Here is a 22,624-nt window from a genome sequence, read left to right on the forward strand (position 1 = left end):
GTGTCAGGGACAAAGAAATAAGTGGCAAAGCACATATATTGGGACACCATGCATATGGATCTATAAATTATCTCAATGAACATGCAGGGGAATCTTCTGTGGCTCGCCCAAACAGCTTCGTTCTGGAAATGTAGTTTGAAACTACAGTGGTGCACACTGGTGCACAAAAATTTAATCATAACCTAAACTTCCATCTCTCCCAAGCCATCTCTCCCAAGCAGGTGTTTGCAGCAGGGACTATAGATTGGAGAACGTGCAGGATTGCTCTCTAGTCTTGCCTAATGTTTCAATTGCAGTCATAGGACACACGGACTCCAACTCCCCATTTGTTCCTTTGATGTCTGAAATGCAAATATTGTTAAGGCTTTTTTTTCCTCCCCTAGTCTGTAGGAAACAGGTTGGTTTGGTTGTTTTCTCTCCCTGCCTGTACAATGTTCTTGGGGATCTTGTCCTGTCTAATTTCAGATTTGCTGCTCAGGTATCATGTGTGAAAGCTCTGGCCATCCTCTAATAAGATTGGGAACTTTTCTTTTGCTATGTCGTCCTGCTCACAGCTGAATAGTCTCAGAAGGAAAAATAAGAGTGAGAAAGGGCAGATAACAGACATTCTTCTTCCTTAGTTGATCTCTGCTAATTATATTTGTTTTTTATCTTGCAGATCATCACGCTTGAAAAAAATGGGAATGGGTACCACTACATTCTGGCAAATATGGTGAGTTACCCTAACTGGTGGGGGTTTTTTCTATCTCACAGTTTTGTAAAGCACTAAATTTATAATTACTGAGCTCTACACTCTTTTTCTCATCCACCTTCTAGGTAAAAAAATACCAAATTTTTTTGCTGTGCTCTTCTTGTGGAGTTTTCTCTCTTGAGCCAGCAAGACTATCTGCAGGGTATCTCCAAGTGTGCTGGGGTTTTGTAGTGGTTTGACCTTGGCTGGATGACAGATGCAGACCAAAGAAATTTTATCACTCCCCCCTTGATGCTAAATGAAATCTGACTGTCATGGCTCTAGGGAAAGAATTGAATGCAAAGATTTCTTTAAGGAGAGGATTCTCCCTTTAATGCAGGGAGGTGCTGCCTGAGGTCAGTGGCAGGACCATCTTTCTGGAGCAAGACTCACAGGAGGATGGAAAATTTCTTTGCCTAGGGAGATTAGGGGAGAGGTAAGAGAGAGAAATTGAGGTTTTCCACAGCAGAGCTCCTACCCTCCCAAATGTGTCCATCCATCCAGGAGGATGCACAGCAGAGGCTGGGCTGCTGCTGGCAGTCTGGGGCTGAGGCTGCTCCCCTGGGACTCCTGTGTCCCTCTGGAGTGAGCCATGTGCAGGCTCTGGACCTGTTCTTTCAGCACAGAGCTGCATCTGGGAGGCAGCACATCAGCCCAGGGGTAATTAAACTTTAAACTACCAATTAGTCAAGCATTTGCTGCCCTTCTCCTTTTCTCAGTCCCAAGATAACTCTGTAATTTACCAGGCAAAAATGGCCACATCATTACCCTGCAGTGCCCTGTACTGACCCTGCACCCTGTGCTGGCTGCCTACCGTGTAATTACAGAGATTAAAATGTTACCTTGTGCAGGGGGAGACATGCAAAACTACAGAGCAGCCAATAACTTCCATTGCTAATCTAAAAAAAAAAAAAATTATTTGCCATAACCCAGGTCCTGGATGTTTATGAAAGTCCCTTCATTAAAGTTAAGCAGCAAAGTGAGCTGGAGTCACTGGAGTGAGCATGTCTGTGCAATTTTAAGTACACCCACACGGAAGGATGAATGACAATATCACCTCTTCCCTCTGCACAGTTTCATAAGGATAAATGCATGAAAGGCATGAGGTGAACTGAACTAACACTCAGGTGCAGGAGATTTGAAGGACATTTCCCTCTGTATTAGGATACCACTCTCCCCCACCTTCACCCAGACAAAGTACACTTGTCCCATCTTTAATGTGTTCTCTCAGCCTTTGCACAAATGCTGAGAGGACAGAGCTGACTGGAAGAGGTTGCATACTCAGCCAACAGGGTTTATAAATAATTAACTTGGAGCAAAAGGCTTTTCATTTCTCCAGCCCCTCTGCAGGGACATTCTGCCTCTGACTGCAGCTCAGTGGAGGGGGCCTTGAGCCCCACAGTGTCTGCCAGGACCACCAGAATTTACTGGTGTGCTTTCCAAGCAGCTTGGATTCTGGAGAGAAGGAGCAGAGTGAAAGGAATTATTCAAGTTTTACTTTTGGTCTTTCCTTAAAACTCAGCTCACATAAGAGCCAAAAGTCAGAGAGGAGAATACTTTAAAAAAAAAAAAGAAAAAAGAGTAGGGGATAATCAGACAACATGGGAAAATTATTTCTAAAAAAAATCCAGGCACCCCTCAAGGTTAAGAAGGTCCTTTCCAGGGCAGAACAATGTGGGCAGGTTCAGACACCAGAAGCCAAATCAGCTCCTGTAATGTGCTGCACCCATACTGGTTAATGGGTTTAGCAAGGATAATGGCAAAAAGGCCCTGAAAATCCCATGTTTCTGAGACCAAAGGGCAGCAAGGAAGGACAGAAAACCTCCCTTAGTGGGGATGGCCAGGGATTTTATAAGAGATTGGCAGAAGCTGACGTCTGGCAGGGTTAAACCCTAGTGCGAGTGCTCTGATCCAAGAGATCACAGTAGGTTTTACCCTCTTCTGAGGACATCTCATCGCTGGATTAGAGCCTTCAGAGGGTGTAGCGTGCTGTAATTTATTCCCACTGACTCACACTCATAGTGGTAGACCTTAAACACCCCTCATTTTCCCCTGCAGACGTGTCCTAGGATGACAGGATGCCCACACACGCTCGTACCCTCGTGCGCGCCCGCGTGCCTGGAGAACAGCCCTGCTTTGGGGAAGTGCCTCGTTCTGGAGCACTGAGTCCTCAGAGAACAAATTAAGAGCTAAAACCTGGAAGTGTTGGGTTTCCAAATGAGTTATTTTTTGTGCCCTGTGCTGGCTGAGGTAGTCCTGAGTTTAGGACTCTCACCCTGTATGAAGACCAGGTCAAGGGAATCCTCAGCCCGTTCGTAGCCACCAAGTGTCCTGCACTAGCTGGAGCAAGGGGAGGAATTTTCAACACCTGCCTTTTGCTTAACCTACTTGGGCATGGAAAAATGGGGACACAGTTATGGAAATGACACATTGGAAGCAAATATTGGGAAACATTTCTGGATAACTCTGCTTAAATTCCTCTTTTTAGCTATATGTTTCTTCAGACCTATACACAGCCAAAAATTCCAAGCAGCAGCACACCACTGCCCAGTTGCAGCAGCTTCAAACTGGTGTTCCATCAGGAATGCAAAATGAGTTTCCAAGGCAATGCAGAGGCTGAATAAGGTCTAAAAGATATCATCCATAGGCACATTTTGGAATGGAGGAATTCCCTGTCTGGCCACAGCCAATCCATGAGCAGAGTCACTGCCTTGCACTTGCCTTGCTGTGTGTTTGCCCAGCAGCTGCTCTGGGTGAGCTGTAGTAAAGTGCTGAGCAGAATTTGACAGCAGCGAGTGAAAGCTGGTATTTCCTAGCAGGAACAGCTTTCTTTTTCAGTGAAATTGCTGTTGCCAAGGTGAGACAATAATATTTATGTGTTCACAAACAAAATGAAACCATTCTGCACCTTAGGCCATGGGCAAATATCCTTCTCTGAACCTGCTACACCTGCTAAAGACACAGCTTCTCTTGTCTCCCCAGCCCTGCCTGTCCTATGAAGGTCTGACTGCAACATCCCTGCCAGGGGAAGGGTTTCTGTGAGCATCCCTCCCTCTCCTCAAGCCAAATCTGGCATTCTTCATGGCTTTTTCAAACTGGTGAAATTCTGGTCTTTAACTGGTACCCATCAGAGTTAGCCCAATGAGCTTTTGCTAGAGCTAACCTGGGTATTTGTCAGGTGCACTGGCAGCCTGCAGTCATATCTCTCTCTCTCTCTTTTCCCCTGTGGAACTCAAAGAGATTTGGCAACTTTTAAAAGTGTTTGTTTCTGTGAGTCTCATTTTTCTAAGCTTTGCTCTCAGCCTTTGAGATCATCAGTTCTAGCAACCACAAAGAGGAAAAAAATATATAGTCAATACTATCAGAGGAACAAGCTTAGAAACTTCTGGGATTCCTTTCTTTTGATGTTCAGGCTTTTTGCCCATAACCTTGGCTTTGTGTATCTGTTTGTCCTACACCACGGATGTGAGCTGACTGCTGTCAGCAGTGGGAGAGCATCAGCTTGGGCAGAGAAAAATCTTTGTCATTAAATAAGCGACATTCATGTGACCTGTCTTTAAAGGAGAAGTATGAAAGACAGCTGCCACATCCAGTGTTTTAGCCTCTTTTTTCTTCCCTGGTGGGTTAGTCCGAGCTGTTCTTTTGGCAAGTGCCCTTTTTTTTTTGAAGATGAATAGATAAGTGTATGAGATTGCTGATGGCAGGGGAAGCAGGGAAAAGTAAAGATAAAAACAGTGTTGATTAGCAAAGGTAAGCACTTTTTCCTGTGCCACTCTTCATCAGCCTGTGTCAGCAGGTTAGGCCATGGACACTTTCCCTTTGCTGGCAGTTGTGCTGGTGGAGGTTACCAGTGATGCCTTAAGGAACCTAGAAATAAAACAACATACTTTTGAGAAAATATTAGTATAGGAGGTAATATAAAGGTTGGTCTTTACTGGAGGTCTCCAGAGGCAGATATGGAAAAATGTTCACAAAATGCCCACCACCCCATGGGGTGAATGCAGTGTTACAAGTTTAGCAAATTAGCATAATTGACAAAAATCACCAATTAGGAGCACAAGAGGTAATGCAATTTTCCTCAGTTCAAGCACCTCTAAATCCTTCCCCCTCAGATGGAAACTAAACTTTGTTTATGAAAATGTGTCTTGAAGAGCTGTTATTCAGCCTTGCTTCTCAGAAAGAACCAAGATAGGACTGGGGCTTCGGAATGTGTTTTGTCTTTCTGCCTACGGAAAAGGTAGGGAAAAGTACTGGGAAAGGTAGCCACAGATACAATAGGCCACAGAGCTACAAATATATGTGTAAAAAAATAGAGAATATATAAAAGAAAAAGAGAAAAAAATCGTTTGGCATGATCACTTCCCCCAGCACAGCAGCTTTGTCGGCAGAGTGCCTCCAGCAGGAGTCAGACAAGATGTGCTGGGTTAATCCAGTTCTCCTCTGGGCTGGATGGGCAGCTTAGATTTTTTTGCACCTGAAAAACAGAAGGAAGAACTTCTGCACCACCAGGGCTGAGACTGAATGTGAGACCAACACTGGGTGCAGAGAGGGAAGAGGAACCCTCCCGAACTGGCCATCCACAGGCAGAGAGCAGCTCCCCTAAAGCAGGGCAGGACAGCCACAGCTGCAGCACGTGCTGTGGCTGTGTGGGGAGGGTTGTGGTGCCCAAGCAAGGTCTGTACCTGCCCCAGCACAGTGACACCTGTGGCACTGCCCCAGCACAGTGTGACCTGTGCCACCAGCAGTGTGTCCATGGCTCCATTCCCTGCTTGCCCGGAGCTGAAACGTTGTAGTTCTGTCCCCCATCAGCTTGAAAGCTGCCGTGTTTATGTGAGTCCCCCCTCAGTTCTCAGTGCTGTCTCCTGCCCCCCGAAGTGCTGCTGGCTGGTGGCACAACCCAGGTCAGCAATGCTCAGGTGTGAATCACTCACTGATTTGAAACTCGGTTTTGTGGAGTTTCCAGAAGCTTGTGTACAGCATCTCCTCCTCATCCCGGCAAGATGTCAAGATGCAAACTCTATATTTTTCTATTGGAGAAAGATGTCCTAAGTTACTTTTAGGGTTCTAAAATTTTGCCTGTTAGACCTTTCTGCTTCCTGAGAGGTTAGTGCAAGTAGGCTCATGAGACAAATTCATTTTCTGTGCAGAGAAAGACAATATATCAGTGAAAATTCTGCATTTCACTTCTAGACAGCTTTTCTGTCCTGACTCAAAAATTATCAAGCAGAAGAACCCCATATAACATTATCTCATCTGAATTACTGATAGTAAGAGACACAGCAGTGCCCTGAATTAAATTTTGCTTGAACTTGAGTGTCTCATGTATAAGAAAATTATCTGGTTTGATACAAAACTTGCCCACACAGGATAATATGAACAGCAACCTTGGGAGGATTTTTGCAGTAGTTAATGAGGGCTCAAAAACATGAGTGACTTACTGTGGCTTAAAAAAATCAGAGCATCAGGTGAGTAACTGACAGATTTATATTACAGCTATTGGAAGGAAAAATGTGTTTGCTTAAACTTCAGCAAAATGATGTTAAACTAACAGGTTTCCTCAGCCATTTGCAGTCTCCTAATCCATTACCCCAGCTCAGCTGCAAGTGGTGATGTGTAAATCCATAGTATCTGCTTCATGGTGACTTCATTTGTCCTCTTTTCTAGTCAGAACATGCTTAGCTTCAGCTTCCTCGACCAGATTTATGCTTCTGTTTGCTAGACAAAATATTCCATTACTGATGTTTTGGTCCTTGTAAACTGGGATCAGGTCATCCTTTAATCATATCTTTGATTGAATTCATGGCATCTGCCACTGCATGGCATATTCCCCAAACCTTTAAATCAGTTTATGCCCTGAAAGCTCTCTAATGCACAAACATCCACCTAGAACATCCCCTCCCCTGCCTGGACTGAGCCTTCTGACAAGATGTGTATGGTCATTTATATCCACAATGTGCTGCAGCTGCAAGATTGGACAAATAATATCACAAAGAAAATGTGCAGAGCTGCACCAAGGAAAAGTTGCTGTTCATCTCCAACCCCTTGTGCTTAAAGCCTGGATTCTCACCTCACTTGGTTTGTGTTGTATCTACAGACAGGACAAAATACTCTCATCAAGCTGCAGGGTTGGGAAGCTGTCTCACAGTGCCCCCTTCTCCTGTCTTTCTTTTCCCTTTCTTCACGTACTCCTAAGCCCCAGTGAGGACTCACACATTTTGCTGCTGCAATGGGATTTGACACTTTAATAACTCTGCAGAGGAGTGGAAGGCACAGTGGAAGGAGACTGGAGCAGACGGGCTCTTTTTGGACACACCCTCCTTATTAATACAAAGTGATGGGAGTGAGGAATGCTGCTTCACTGGAGAAGTTAAGCTTGAAGATAATTTGGGGTATTAGAGATGCTCTGCCTGGAAACACTCAATTTCTTGCTCCCTGCAGTAGGTCACTGGCATACCTTGGAATGACAGGAGCCACTTTGTATTCACTCAGCTGATCTACAGCCATTCAGAAGCAAAAATGTTTTTTTGCAAAGTTTCTTGTAATCATAAAATCTGCTACAAGGAAGTAGTCTGGCATTGCAAGTCATGCATTTAAACAGAGCTGGGACAGTTTCCCAATGCTGCCACAGGTTTCCGTGGCACCCACCCAAGCTCAGGGTGAATTGCTTAAATGCTTTTGGCTTGAAAAGAAATATTTCAGTGTGCAACCTATTAAAGAAAAGAGAAAGCAGACTCTAGTCTCTTCATCCCAGACAGAAAGAGACTTAAAAAACCTAATACTCCTCCCTGGGATGAGGGGCTCTGTTGGCTTCAGCCAACAAGCCTTCTCCAGGCAGTTCAAGAGAAAGGGTTGGTTTTCCCTCTCCTCATTCAAAGCTGAATATGCCAGTCTCAGGGGGAGATCTGGAGAGTTCAGAAGAGGCAGCAGGAGGAGAGAAAGCAGCACTGTTCCTCAAGAACATGTCTGTCTTCAAGGAGACTCTCTAATGTTCTTTATCCAAGGAAAGGAGGAGGCTTGGAGCACAGGCAGGGAGGTTTTCAGCTGGGCTGTGGGGTGGCTTTTGAGCTGCTGAGCCACAGCCTAGCCAGAGCTCAGCTTCAAAGGCATCACAGGAGGCACCTGCAGGGAAAGGGCCAGCAATTAGTGTGAGGTCAATGAAATACAAAGAGAACCTGGAGGTGTGGGTGCATTGCCATGGGCTGGGAGGGTGTCCCACAAGCAGCTGTGCCACCAAGGGTCACCAGTGTGTAGAGAGGAGGCGGAGGTTTAGGACAGTGAGGCAGTGAAATATGAGGGTGAAAGGAGAGATGCAGGGAAGTCATTGAAGTCCCAGATTTGAGGAGGGTTGTGGACAAAGGGATGAGGTTTACCCTACACTGACAGCTGCCTGCACTGCCCACTCAGTGTTCTGGCTCCTCATAGTGTCCAGGGTATAAATTAGGAGCTGGTTCATTTCTGGAGGGACTTTCTTTTCAAGGCAGATCCTTTGTGGACCACTTAATCAAGATGGATTCATGAGACCCATTTCAAGTCATCAGTCTTCCTGCATTATGCATTTCCTTTGATGATTGAGCCCACAAGCAGTGGAGAGGAATATAAATGTGTGACTTGCTGATGCCTCTCCCAGCAACCAAGGCAGCAAATGGGACAGTAAAACAACCTTTGGCTGAAAACTGCTTTCAGTTTAAGAACAGCATAAAGAACACACACATCAAGGAAAGCACAGGGAGGATAAACCTCTTCCCAGTACTGTTTTCTATTTGAAGCAACAAAGGTCTGTCATAGCTGCCCATATTATTTCCTCACAGCAACACCCTGCACTTAATTGCTCTGTGATGTTCATTAATGCAGAGAGGAGCCCGTGGTATGGGCTAAAGAGCAAGTTCCCTCCTTTGAACCCAGCCTGGCTGCTGCTGGAGCAGTGTGCTGCAGATGCTGTGAGTCAGAGCAGGCTGGAGGAGGGAGCCGCCTCAGCCCATCAGCGAAAAGGGACCAGATTTTTGTGGTTTATTGTCAGCCTGCTCATTCCGTGGCATTTGGAGAGAGCCAGGCGTTTCCCAGGCGTGTGCAAGGCAGGAAGGCACAGCCTCTGGTTTGCTGAGGTGGTTTTGTGAAGTGAGTTTAAGTCCGAGGGACAGCCGATCCTGCCGTGGGGTGGCTGATGGATGGTTTGATGGCTCCCAGGGACGGCTGTGCCTGCAGGAGCCTTGTCTCCCCTGGAGCACCAACACCCTGGACACTGGCCCTGCTGCTCTGGGCTGCCTCTGGGTCCCTCTGGGCCTGCTTTTCCAGGGGGGCTGCAGTCTGAATTCCCGTATTCCTCCTCTTCCTCCCTGGGGGATTTCAGTGCTGTGCAGGGAGGAGAAGACTGATCCCTGCATGTCCAACAGACACATCCCAAATGCTTCAGGTGTCAAGAGCTTGAAGCAAGTCACACACAGCCACATTCCAGGGGCTCAGTTTCCCTGAACTGTGCTCCAGACATGGCTGCAAAGTGTTTTTTTCCCAGTATTCCCTGGTGAATTTTAGAAACAGTTTCAAAACCATTTGATCACTCCACAGGACCACATGGAGTGCATCCTCCCAGCACTGTTCACTTCTTGCTGTGCTTGGTTGGATGACAGAGGGAAGCATTTCTGGGCTAGGTCTTTCCCAAACGTATAACTGCAAAAGCACAGCTGCTGCCCCTTAGTCATGGGTTACAGTCTTTCCTTAGCCAAGTTTTAATAATTTATTTTCTGTTTCCCATATACAACCAATGGAAAACTAAATAAAATATATCTCTTTTTTCTTTTTTTGCAATATGTGTCTACAGTTAGTACAAAGTGACAGATGATTGATGATTTCTTTAGTTGCAAATATTGTAATTCTCTTGTTCTCCTGTTTCGTACAAGCACTGACTGATATTCCAGAAGGAGAGATAAGCATGTTGAATTCTTGCTGCCACTTTGTCAATAGAGGCATTTTCAAAAACCAGTCTGTATAACTCTTGATGGCTTTTTGTTTATATGTTTGCTAGCAAGAATTCACCTGCTCTGGGAATTATTTTCTAAAATATTTGACCTCCAGATTTCCATGTTCATTGGCTCTCATGTTCCCCAGACCTGCTCTGAGCAGATTTTAGTGTGGTGATTAAAATTCCTTTGTAATTAGGAGCATTCCTATAATGTCCTTGTGCTGGGGCATGTGAAGGAGGAATAACAGGTGAAAACAATTATTTCAGCCGTTGATAGCAGCCAAAATGCAAAGATGTCTTCAAGGTTAATGATGTCCTCTATGGTCCCAACTGCCTTAAATGATTGGAAAATCTTCAGAGGTCTCCTCACTTTTTAAAGAACCTGAATTATGTCAAAAGTCAGTGGGGAAAAATTAGTACAATCATCAGGAAGAAATAATTCCTGTCATCTATTCAGATTATTTTAAAATTTTATACAATGAATCCAAATTTTATGCAATGAATCCCAATGAATATTGCTGAATATTTGCTTAAGTTTTAGAATGGTTTTGTTTGGGGAAAGCAGTGAAGTACAGAGGTTTCAACCACTGCTGTCTCGTCACTGCTGTCATAACTTTTTTCTCTATTGAAATCTGCATTCTGAGGGGGCTTAACACACCAGTCATCTTATTCATACTCTGCAGTGAACTTGGACTTTTCTTCATGCCTTTGTAGGTCTCCCAAAGAGGAGCTGGTTGCACAAACTTCAAGTTGCTCTGCAATAGTTTCTTTTGACAGATCTTTTTTCCCCTGAGTAGCTCCCAGGGGCAAAATGTCAGTGTAATTTGGTCCTAGCCATGAATAACCAGTTGGCAACCTGTGAGGTCCCTCTTACTGAACCTTAGGAGCTCTATGTGTCAAAACCCACTTGGCCTGTAATGCATTCAGATGTCAGGGACAATTATCCTGCTGCATTTCCTATTCATTAATCACAGTTCTGGCTTTCTGAACCCCTACGCCAGCAATTACAAACAAGATTGGTGTGGGTTTAACCAGCATTCTGAGGAGTATGCATGCACAAAATACTGCTTTTTTTCTTTTAACCTAAATCACTGTATTTTGAAGCAAAACAAGCCATCTATTTAGAGCATCTGTACAGCACTATCCAATCCTCAGCCTTGTAAGTGGATGCCAAATTGCCTACAAAATGCTGGAAGAAAAAATGTGAAAGTCTTTAAAGTAATTTTTGAGTTACTTATGACTCCCTGAGTCTGACACTGATGTGAGAGGGCAATTTAGTCTTTTCCTGGTAAGGTCTATTCCCAAAACAGTTCCCATCTAATGGCTCAATCCTGACTTTGGAAATTGATCAGCTAATTAGCTCCCTCAGCCTGTGAACAGAGAGCATAATTTTGGGGAGCTGATTGGTGTTTTACTGGAAATGATGTAACTTGGCTTTTTCAGCTCACACCATCATGGTGAGTCTGAGAACAAGCAAGGGAGAGAAACCCAGGGGCAGGCTGAGGAGGAGCCTGCAGAGAACTCTCAGCAGCAGGGCAGGGGGAAGGCAGAGCTCAAACCAGCCCTTCTGCTGCTCAGATGAAGGTGTTGTGACAGTCCTCCCATTCATCTCCCCTCATGCATTAAGGCTGCTGATGGTGCCATTGCAAATAATTGAGTACATCTCTTGTGCTTGTGTTGCTAAAGAAAAAAACAGAGCTCAGCCTGCCCCACACGCAGCAGGAGGGCACAGCCCCTGTCCCAGCACCTCTGCAAGGAGCCACAGCAAAGAGTTCTGCACAGCAGCAGGGCTGCAGAGCTGGGATCAAAGCTGGGACACCAAGAAATCACCCCTTCCCCCATATTGCAGTGTGTCTCTAATTAATTAATTTTTCACCTCTGACTCAAGGGGGTGACTAATTCTGCAGTGCCACCCCGATCAATGCGCACGTGTATTTGCACACGCGTTCATCACATGCAGAGAGCCAGAAGTGGACAAGAACAATAAGGAAATTAAAGAAGTGTATTTCAGTAGTAATCTAAAGTCTAGAAAAGCACCTTCTTTTCTCCCAAATGAGCAAATTCTATAAACTGTCTTTTCTAATAGTAAGACTCCTTTAAGAAGCTGAACAATCAGTTCCTTCCTGATCTGCTGGAAGTTTATTGTTTAGAATTTGTTTTTCCCTATGAACTGTGATTTGAAAAGAAGTAGCCTATCCATTGGTTACTGAGTCCATGAAAGTTAGGGCTGGGTGAACAATTCTGTATAAAATTTAGAGCTGGTTGACAAATACTTTGTAATATATTTTACAAATTTTGTTCGTTTCATCCATTATTCAGGATACATTTTTCCATTACTCTGCTAGCTTTCTCACAGGTGAACTGTTGTTAATATGATTATTTGTCTCCCTGGGTAACTGCAGGATATGGCTAGCTCAGAACCTGTGAGAAAAGCAAGTCCTGAGTTGGACATTTCCTCCCAGAGGGAAGATATTTCTCCTAAGCTGTCTGCCATATTCATACATAGGCAGGATTCCTCTTTCCCATCTTGATATGTCTTCCTCCGATAAGCTGCTCGTGTTTTTCTCCTGTACCAGGGATTCATGGACATTGACCTGACCAAATTCAGAGAGAGTGGAGCCAATGTCACTGGCTTCCAATTGGTGAATTACACAGATACTGTTCCTGCCAGGATCATGCAACAGTGGAGGAATAATGATGCCAGAGAGCATCCACGTGTGGACTGGAAGAGGCCAAAGGCAAGTGGTATTAAAAAATGCCTTTCATTTGGTTCCATGTGGCTCGGTTTAAGTTATGCTCACCTCTTTGTGATCACACATGGCTCTTTATTTCACTTGAGAAACTCTCCGTATAATTATGAACATTATCTGTTCCATTTGCCTTAACATTATCTGAATTTTACTAGGCTGCAGCTACTGCCTCCTAAGAAATACAAAATGTTATGTATTCGCTCGGTCTCCCAGTTTTCACCCCCTCGAAGCTAAGAATTAAATATCTCATAATGTTCAGTATATAAAAAACAAAAAGCCTTTTTAAGCCCTTAACCTTTGACTTGTTTACAAGACATCCAGTGATAATAAAGTCTTTCCAGATGTTCTTTTTGAGAATTTCAAATCAGTGTGTACAACAGAGGGAAAAAGTATTTTAATTCCTGACACAGAAGGCCCTGAAGCTGTTGAGGGATGAGTGGAGGGAGAGGTTGATTTTTTCCTGTTTAATATTTGAAAATGAATACATTTGTGACAAACACTCTGCCATAGAAATGTTAGCTTTGGGATTAGTTTAGGAAAGTTGAAAACAACTAAATCAGTAGGTGATCATAGAAAAAAGAATTAACACTAATGGTTCTTGCTGAGAGTTTTACACTGCTTTCTGTACAAGTTTCTGCTTGAATAAACTGATGTTTGGCAGAATTTTTGCCAATTGAGATGGAATTTTCTGGTCTCCATGCATGACCAGAAAAAGTCCCTTGTTTCTTGATTTCATGTAGCTCACATTTACACAGTATAATGTGCTCCTTAAAAGTTCAGGTCAATGCTTCTGATTAAACACAAATGTTTGGGTAACAGGTGAAGGACTTCTAGGGCTGAGTCTTCTTCAGAGAGTGAAATCAGGAGTTTCTCCTTCACTTCCTGTCTGTGAAAGTCAAAACCAACTTTTAGGAGTCAACAGGGCAGTGGAGCTCACAGGGAGCAAGATGCTGTTGAACTTCATAGACAGGAGGTGAGGACAGAGTGTTAATCTGGAAATGAAACTCGAGATAATTTTAGTAAGGAGGTAATATAAGAGCGGAATTTTATTTGAAGGTTTTCAAGGGTAGTTATGGAAAGATGTCCACAGATGCCTATCCCCACAGGGATGAGTACATTTTTATAGGTTTTGGGGAATTAACGTAATTCATAAAAAGCACCAGTTAGGAGGACAAGTGGTGATGTAATTTCTTCTCAGGCCAAGTTTTGTTTTGAAGTCCTCTCCTCAGCATTAGCTGTGCTCTGTCCATAAAATGTATCTTGAAGAGTTGTTCTCAACCTTGGTTCCCAGAAAAAATCAAGATAGCACAGGGGCTTTGTACTTCTTGGGGCTTGGAGCTCTGGAATGTTTTATTTTTTTGCCTAGGGAAAGGCTATGGAAAATTACCAGGAAAACTAGTCACTCATATTATAGTCTACATAGCTACAAATACATATGCAAAGAATACAGGGAACATAGCAAAGAAAAAATAAAAAGTTAAAAAACCAAACAGCATCAGAGCAAGTCACCTGGAAAGTTACCCTGAGTGACGTTTCTGTTTCCAGTACACGTCGGCGCTCACGTACGACGGGGTGCGGGTGATGGCCGAGGCCTTCCAGAACCTTCGGCGGCAGCGCATCGACATCTCCCGCCGCGGCAACGCCGGCGACTGCCTCGCCAACCCCGCCGTGCCCTGGGGACAGGGCATCGACATCCAGAGAGCCCTGCAGCAGGTTGGGGACCAGGCTGGGGGTGTGTGTGTGCTGGGGGCACGCTGGGCACGGCCTGAGGGTGGGGGAGGACGCGTGGGCAGCAGCGGAAGCACCGGCACAAATCACTTGGGATGAGGACGAGCTGATCCTTCTGGAGAAGAGAGGTCTGAAAAGCTCAGGGGTGCATCCAGCAAACTGCTTTTCCTGGTTCCATCTGATGTGTCCTTGCCTGATCGTATTTCTGTTGTTGTTCCCAACATATTATGTTGGGAAAAATATTATCCCATAAGCCAAAATATTATCCCATAAAATCAAGGGTCCCTATCTTTATATTCCCCTCCCTAAGACACAGGCCTGCTCAGACCATGTTTTTGCAGATTATTTGACTCTCTGTGAACTCAGTTTTAGTTCCAGCCTGCTAATGAATGCGTGTGAATTTTGCCTTATGTGTTGGGTGTCACCAAAATGTTCTCAAAGTGCAGATTATAGCTTGTTTCATACTGTGAGGACTCATAAAAGTCTTAAGAGCGGCCATTTAGAGAGTTTATTCCTCAAATCTGATAGTCTTGCTTTTTTTTTCCTGCATAAAATTTAGATTTTTGAATAAACAAAAATACAATGTGAAACTTACAGCAGGAGAGAAAAATAATTCACTCTTATCAAAAACTTACCAAGGTAGAATAGTTTAAAATTTCATTAAATTTCAAGACTGACATTTACTTCTAGCACTTTTCTTTCTTTTCCTGACAGAAATAGATGGATTCCTTGCAAATACTGCTAGTTCAGTATTATCCAAATATAGCTTATCCCATCTTCTTTCCTTAACTGTGAAGAAGGCAAAAAAAAAATAACATTTATGTGGTTCATTTGTACAATATGTAAAGTTCCTCAAGTATTTTGTTCTGATTTGGTTTTGGTTTACTGGTAAACAACAATTCCTTTGAAACCAAATTTTTCATCTGATTTGATTTTATTGCTTGGATTCAATTTGTTCCCAAGCATGTCACTGACTTTCTGTATGACCTTGGGCAAATCACTATCACAGCTTCTCCAAGCCCTTATAATAAAATCAGCCTCCCTGATGCATTAGGGAGATAGGTTACCTAATAAACATTAAATACTTGGAAGTCTTCTGATGAGCAATAGTTGCTCCAGCATTTTTCTTTATTGAATTTATGAGAATAAGATATCAAAATTAGACAGCCAGAAAATACAATTTTTTGTGTGTGTGTTGGAAAATCTCCTCTGAAGTTTCCTTATATCTTCATTAAAACAATTTCAAAAGTCCTAATTCTTCAGCTGGAGTGACTTTGGGCGAAGAACACAAAGACCCATTTGCGAAAGTTGCTTCTTTACAGATGAAAAATAATAATTTTAAAAAGGCTTGACCAGCTCAGTTGTGATGGTCAAAATAAAAGTCTGAAACAGGCAGGGCAAGAATCCTCTTAGCAAAAAAAAAAAAAAAAAACCTATGAATTTAATAATCTTCCAGTGTTTAGTAACCTAGCAAGAAAGAGGCAGATGGAAATAGAATAACTTATGATAAAATTGAAGGTTTGAGTTATCCTTTCTGTAAAGACTCACAATTAAGGCAATTCTTACAGCTCTTCACAGTGTGCTTTCTCTTCACCTCTCATTTGTTAATGCCTAAAATTTTATAAGCTTTTTAAAAGCAAAAGGTTTCTCTACATGCTTCTACTCAAACGTCTGGAATAAGCTCCCAAATTGCTTTATTCCTGTTTAGTGTAGGAAGGAACCACAGAGTCATAAAAACATTTAGGTTGGAAGATCTAAGATCATCGAGTCCAAACATTATCCCAGCATTTCACTAAACCACTAAACCATGTCCCAAGCACTGCCACATCCACACATCTTTTAAATCCCTCCAGAAATAGTGACTTCACCACTTACTTCCCTGGACAGCCCATTCCAATGCTTGACAACCCTTTTGGAGAAGAAATTTTTCCTAATGTCCAATCTAAACGTCCCCTGAGACAACTTGAGGCCATTTCCTCTTGTCCTGTTGTGCTGTCTAGGGGAATAGACTGACCCCCACCTCACTGCAATCTTCTAACAAGGATTCATGGATGGCAGGAACAAAGATGAAAAGAAATATGAAGCAGTCTTCATTTTTTTTAAAAACAGAAATCTGGCATGTTCAAGGAGAATGTATATTTTTATTAAAGATAATTACCTTTTTTCTTTTTTTGCAGGAAAAGGCGCACAAACTATTGCTTAAAACCACTACATTAAGGTTTCAATTTTACTTTGAAAAGGTTATGATAATTTTAAACAAATTATTTTTTTATCATTATGTGGTCAGCACATCTAATAAGCAGAAAGCTAGTCCCTAACTGCTGACTAACCCTGTAAAACAGAAGGCCACAACAGAATCCTTCTGCTCCAGATGTCCCAGCAAAGAGCCACATGCCCATCCGTGTCTTACACACAAATGTGCTTAAATGTCTCCAGTTTACTTGACTGGTGCTTAGCACTGTTGAAGTCAGTTCTCACTGTACTTTGCACTGCATTTTTGCATTTTGCATTGCATTTTTGCATTTTGCATTTACTTTCAGAGGATGGTGAATGGCAGAACAGTTGTGCTGCATCCTGCAGTGTGGATAGCAGAGATCCCTTTTGCCATTTCATTGCCACATGGATATCACAGGATTAAGATTTCATTCACTCAGGTAGAAGAAATTGATGCTGTAAACCTGCTTTTTGGTGCATACAAAGCTACAAATCACAAGTACCTGTGACCTGAGCTTCAGAATCGGTCAGAACCTGAAAGGAAAACCAAAGGAGACATGAAAAAAAGCAGGCTTGGGAGTGCTTAAGACAATGGTGCTTTTTCAGCACATCCATTTTTTATGGGCATGTTGTGTCTTGTGAAAAGGGAAAAGCATGTTTATCCAAATGTCACCAGGAACACCTCTTGGTTTGAAAGAGCTTCAGAAAATGCTGGCAGATGTTCATTTTCATTACAACCTTTGTTGTAACAGCTGGAAAACAAACACGGCTTAACCAGATTAACAGCAGATTTCCTCTGTAATGATACAGCCTCATTTCTTCACCATGGGTTTTTATTCTGAGGATCTAAGGGTATTTTAAAAGGCTGTTAAATACCTGTCCCCATTTTGCACATAGGAAGACTTCAGTTACAGGAACCAGAGGTTTGTCCAAAGCGAGTGGAAAGGCAGAGAAAGAAAGAGCACCTCTCCAGGTGGAATAGAAACCCAAATCTGTACTCATTTTTCCATGTGCCTGGTCCCCACAGCCTGGTCCCTACAGAGAGTGTGATTCCAGTCAGGAGCCCTTCTCCATTTCAGGCTGGGCACTTTTGCAGCAAGGGAAGTTCAGGATGTGGGATGTGATATGAGCATCACTTCAGCTTGGCTGTGTTATCAGCAGAGATTTACAGTTCAAAGTTTCCTATGCAAATGTCAATACTAAATTGTTAGATTTTATTAATCTGGTGTAGAGGTAATTAAATTTGCTGGATAACTTATAGACTCCTCTCTATCAAAAGATGATGGCTGGGAGCCATGGCCATTTCCTCCTGATTTACAAGTCCTGATTTGAGATGACAAATTCTTTACCAAGTCCCAACTCCACGTCAGATTTAGAAAATACAAAACCTCACAAAATCAAGGAATTCAGAGCTGATTTATCTCACTGTCACATCCCAAGAGGTGATGGGCTCACATTGGCCATCTAGCTCTTAGGCTGCACTGTGTTTTAAACCACTGAGTTTTAAGAGAAAGGGTTTATAAACGAAAGAGTGAGTTAAGAGGATGGCTGTGCCCATGGCCAGGCATGCTGTAGAGAGTGAGCCTTAGTGACATCCCACTTTCAGGCAGATGTGCTGCCTCCCCTGCATGGAATTGAGAGTAATGACTGCACTCTGCACCCTTCTTCCCTTCCCCTCTCACTGCTGCTGAATCACCACTGCATGAGAAGCTGACCAATTTGCTGTCTTCATTGATATTTATGTATTTAAGGTCCGTTTTGAAGGATTGTCTGGCAACGTTCAGTTTAACGAGAAAGGACGCAGGACCAACTACACCCTCCACGTGATTGAGATGAAGCACGATGGGATCAGAAAGGTAAAGCAGAGAGTGACCCAACATCCTGTGTCAGGTTCCAGCCCATGTTTGAGTGGTTGGTCTCGACAGGCATTCCTGCTCATGAAAGTTCGTTTATGGAGGCACAACAAGGGCATTCCCAGCTCTAGACATGAGTAAAGACAAGCACTAGGGAGGACTCGTGGTGTGTTGCTAAAAACGTTCAACATTTGGAAGGTGTTATCAAGAGCAAGAAGGGCATCTCAGGTATGGCAAAAATTTTCCAGGATGCTAAAACTTGGTCAGCTCGCCTTTGCTATTGGTGCAGTACATTGGTGCAGGTCCAGCAATAGGTCTGGCTTTGCCCTTCCACTTTTCCAAGGATAAACGAAGGCAGAACCAGACAGAAGCTGTTTGCCCCAACCATTGTAAGTGAACCCTTTATGTTGACCTAATTCTGCTCTCCTTGAAGTGACAAAAGCTTTACCACTAACCACGTCCCAATAGCTATACAGACCTTTGTGCTCTTCTGAAGTCTTGATCCCTTTCTGTATCCCAGGCTCTTTGAAAAATCTGGCCTTGTTCAGAGATGCCAAGCCCTTGAAACACAAATCCTTTTGAAAATCTGACTCTAGGTGCTTATGTCCCACTTTAGATACCATGTATTTGAAGAACAGAGAATAACTCAGTTATTCCTTGATAAAGGAGAGTTACTACGTATTTTGGAAAGGGGCATTCTCTGCATCTCCTCAGTCCCCTGAAAGATAAAAAACTTGTTTGAAACTAAGAAAAATGTAAATAATGAAAGTTCCATATTTACAGCCCCTATCTCAAATTTATACTTACACATGAGAGCAGCAGGTGTGAGATCAAAGCCCCCCACAGTCAAGTGAAAAATGGCAAATTTTCTTTGACAAATAAAATAAATGTTATTTTGAAGATGTAGAAAGCAGCCTTCCTCCACTGCAAAGTATTCATAAGAGGACAAAGGCAGCATCATGCCCAGTTTGTGTCTCTGAACTTCAATAAGTTGGCAGTCTGGAGAGAGTCTAGAGGAGATGAAATTGAGTGACTGAATGTCTTGATTCTTCTATGTATTTACCATCAGAAATAATATTTGTTTGGAAGACATGTATATCATTGCCATGATGCATATTGTATTTTAGATCCACCAGGTTAGAGGTGCAAAGCAAACATCCGTGTCTCCACTTTTGTTGCCCTTTGAGAGCTTTGCAGAGCTTTGAAAGCCCTTTCCTCACTTTCTGTTCTTTTTGTCTGTGCAATGAAGAGTGATTAGAAGCCTGCAGAGATTTTTTTTTTTTCTCCTCAGCTGTCATGATCTCTAATCTGCCATCAGCAGGTTCCTGGTCATGCCCTGGTTAATACCTTTTCCCATTTACTGTGATAAGAAATTCCTTTCCTATGAGCAGAGCTCAGGCAGCTTCATACCTACATGAGGTGATGTATATAATTATAAAATGAAGCCCTCCACGTGGATAACCTCAACCATGATCTTCCTAGAGATATTTGCTGGAACTCTTCTTTACCTGCAAGGAGTGACAGAGCTGCCCAAATCCCTGATTATTATTAAGCAGAATTTAACCTTAGAGTTCTTCCCTTTGCAAGTGTTCATACCCCAAACATTTTGACACTGGTGCAGGACTGGGCGAGAAGTTCTGACTTGATTTTTTTGTCCTGGTGTCTCAAGATGTCCCAAAAGTCAGTCCTGTATTCATGCAGGCTTTGAGCTGCAGGATAATTTTTCATCACCCTCTAGCATCTGCACCTGCAGCAGGCAAGGTCACCATTAATTTTGGAAGTCACACAGGGAAAGTGTGAACTCTCTTCGTAGGCATGGCAATAATCACCAGTGCAATGTGATAAATGTTTTTGCATGCATACAAGCACTGTGCTACTGTAGCACATCATGCACATTATAATTTTCAGGCTGGAGGCACAGTGGGATGGGGAATTTCCCTGTCCCCTCACCAAAGACATGAAAAATCAGGAGAGGAGATATCTGACTGGGTATGAACATGCAGAGAAGGTTGATCTGGATTGGATGACCCTGTTACTGTATTTTGGTTAAGATATATTAATCCTGGTTTTGAATTGGGCAGATTGGTTATTGGAATGAAGATGAGAAGCTGGTCCCAATAGCTGTAGATACTCAAAGTGGCAACGAGTCTATGAGCCTGCAGAACAGGACCTACATAGTCACAACCATCCTGGTGAGTGCCATAACTTCCATCCCAGCTCTCCCTCTCCCCCATCTCCACGATGTGCAGGCTCTCTCTTCCCACTTGTGAGCCCTTCTTTGTATTATATAATTTTAATAATAGCAACAACAACAACAACAACAACAACAACAACAATAATAATAATAATAATAATAATAATAATAGCACTTACTGTTTCCTGCCAGCTCCATAAAGGTATCTGCAAATTGCTGTGGCTAATTTAGTAGGTATTAAAGAGCTCTCATTCTTAAGTGTACAAAATACAAAAGATTATGACAAGATAGTAGAGGCAACAACACAGGTAAATTAGGAATATTGTACCTGAGCTCTGTATTTATCCCACAGAATGGGGGCTGCAGTTTTGGGAAGGATAAGCTGTTTTGTTTGGAGAGGCTGAATCATTGCTTTAAAAGCAAATCGCCTCCGTAATCATGAAGGAATAATAGGTACCCCACAATATATGGTATCATGTATTGTGTCATTGTGTACTCCTACCCTGCAGAAACATGAAATATTAGTAATTTTTTTGTTGATTGCTTACTGGGAGTCTGCAGAGAAGGCACAATACCCAAACTGAATTAAACACTTTAAGTCTCTCTCCTGTCCAGCAGATTTGATTCTCCCTGTGCCCATGCAGGCAGGCATGCCTTTAAAAACTCACAGCTCAGATACATTAAATACCCCTCGCAGAACTACACTGAAAGGTTTGTTGCCCAAATCCCAGCAGCTACTCCATTCCCCTCAGGTCCATCACTGCAGGAGCTGCACACAGATTCTGCATGAATAAAAAGAATATGCCACAATAAAAAACAAAATCAGACTTTATACCTTCTAGAATAAGCCCACGGTGTGTTGGCTGTGTCCCTTGGCACAGGAACACAAAGCTAGGGCTTTGCAGGGTGACCAGAAGCTGGCCTACAGCTGGTGTGCACCTCTGGAACGAGGAGTGGGGCTCAATGCTGCTCTTCTGTGTGCCAGGAGGACCCGTACGTGATGCTCAAGAAGAACGCCAACCAGTTTGAGGGCAACGAGAGGTACGAGGGCTACTGCGTGGAGCTGGCCGCCGAGATTGCCAAGCACGTGGGCTACCACTACCGGCTGGAGATCGTGCGCGACGGCAAGTACGGAGCCCGGGACCCCGACACCAAAACGTGGAACGGCATGGTGGGAGAACTCGTTTATGGGGTGAGTTTCCAACCTCGACATTTAGCTCTTGGTAGCTGGGATCACATGTCAAGCGCCAGAGTTAGAAGCAGTCCTGCCCTCTCTCAGCCTGAGCTCTCCAGAGGACTGCAGCTCAAACAATCAGCCCAAGTAAAATGTTTTAATTTAGGGAGAGACAGCACATTCTGTGCCTATGGAAATGTCAAAATGTTTCCTTTCAACAGTTCCAAGATTCTTTTTCTTTACATTTTTAGAAGAATAAGTATCGAAAGGTCATACTTTCCCATGGGTAGAATCTCCAAATTTTACTCTATTTTATATTTGCATGGTAATGGCAGGATGAAAGAAGAAAAAGATTTCAAACACTCAGCACATGAGTGGTGAATAGAAGGATGAGATTACTTTCTGTCCAGCCACTCATTTCTATCATCAGTGATGTACACCTGCACCCTACACTTCTAAACCAGGTTTGGTGTGGTAGTTCATGCTCTGTGATGTTTAGGTCATCCCTCAGACAGAGGGGTCTAATTTCCCTTTCCCTACAAGGGAAATCATGCAGGGAACATCAGCCCCCAAGTCCATGTGAGACTGTGTTGGAGTGGGGATGATCTGTCTCCTGATGGCAGCTCTGCTGTAAATGCTGCCAGCCATTTCAATGCATTTCCCTCTCCATTTTCAAGATGGACTTCAAAATTAGTAGAAATTGCATATCAGTGTTGCTGGAACATTTTTCCTCTTCTCCTGCATCAGTTATGCAATCAAAAGACAGTTCCTGATGGAAGTAAACATCCTGACATCTTTTTTCAGGAGATTGGCCTTTCCTTGCCTCTTTTGATGTCTGGATGATAAAGCCCTTTTAGAGAAAATCATCTTCATCATATTGTGACATCAATGGATAAATCAGATGAGAAGAGCTGGGTGGCTGCGAAAAGAAAGTGCTGTGATTTCAAAACAGATCTGGTAATCAGTAGTGACAAAATGGAAATAATCCACCAATATTATGGGCTTCTCCTTTTTAACCTTCTTCT

The 22,624-nt window shown here is 43.2% G+C and overlaps 1 protein-coding gene across 4 annotated transcripts in view; it reads left to right on the forward strand.

Annotated features, from left to right (window-relative positions):
* Window positions 1–22,624, forward strand: part of GRIA1 (glutamate ionotropic receptor AMPA type subunit 1) — a 119,745-nt gene that overhangs the window by 61,962 nt on the left and 35,159 nt on the right. For all 4 annotated transcript variants that reach the window (XR_008439466.1, XM_053990879.1, XM_053990880.1 and 1 more), the window contains exons 5-10: window positions 659–712; window positions 12,263–12,424; window positions 13,982–14,149; window positions 18,130–18,234; window positions 20,313–20,423; window positions 21,411–21,617. Coding sequence is in view for 3 of the 4 variants with exons in the window: in XM_053990879.1 (XP_053846854.1) it covers window positions 659–712; window positions 12,263–12,424; window positions 13,982–14,149; window positions 18,130–18,234; window positions 20,313–20,423; window positions 21,411–21,617 (807 nt within the window). In the remaining variant the exon portion in view is untranslated. The remainder of the gene's footprint in view (window positions 1–658; window positions 713–12,262; window positions 12,425–13,981; window positions 14,150–18,129; window positions 18,235–20,312; window positions 20,424–21,410; window positions 21,618–22,624) is intronic.

Source organism: Vidua macroura, chromosome 15 (genome assembly GCF_024509145.1).
Source record: "Vidua macroura isolate BioBank_ID:100142 chromosome 15, ASM2450914v1, whole genome shotgun sequence".
Classification (NCBI taxonomy): domain Eukaryota; kingdom Metazoa; phylum Chordata; class Aves; order Passeriformes; family Viduidae; genus Vidua; species Vidua macroura.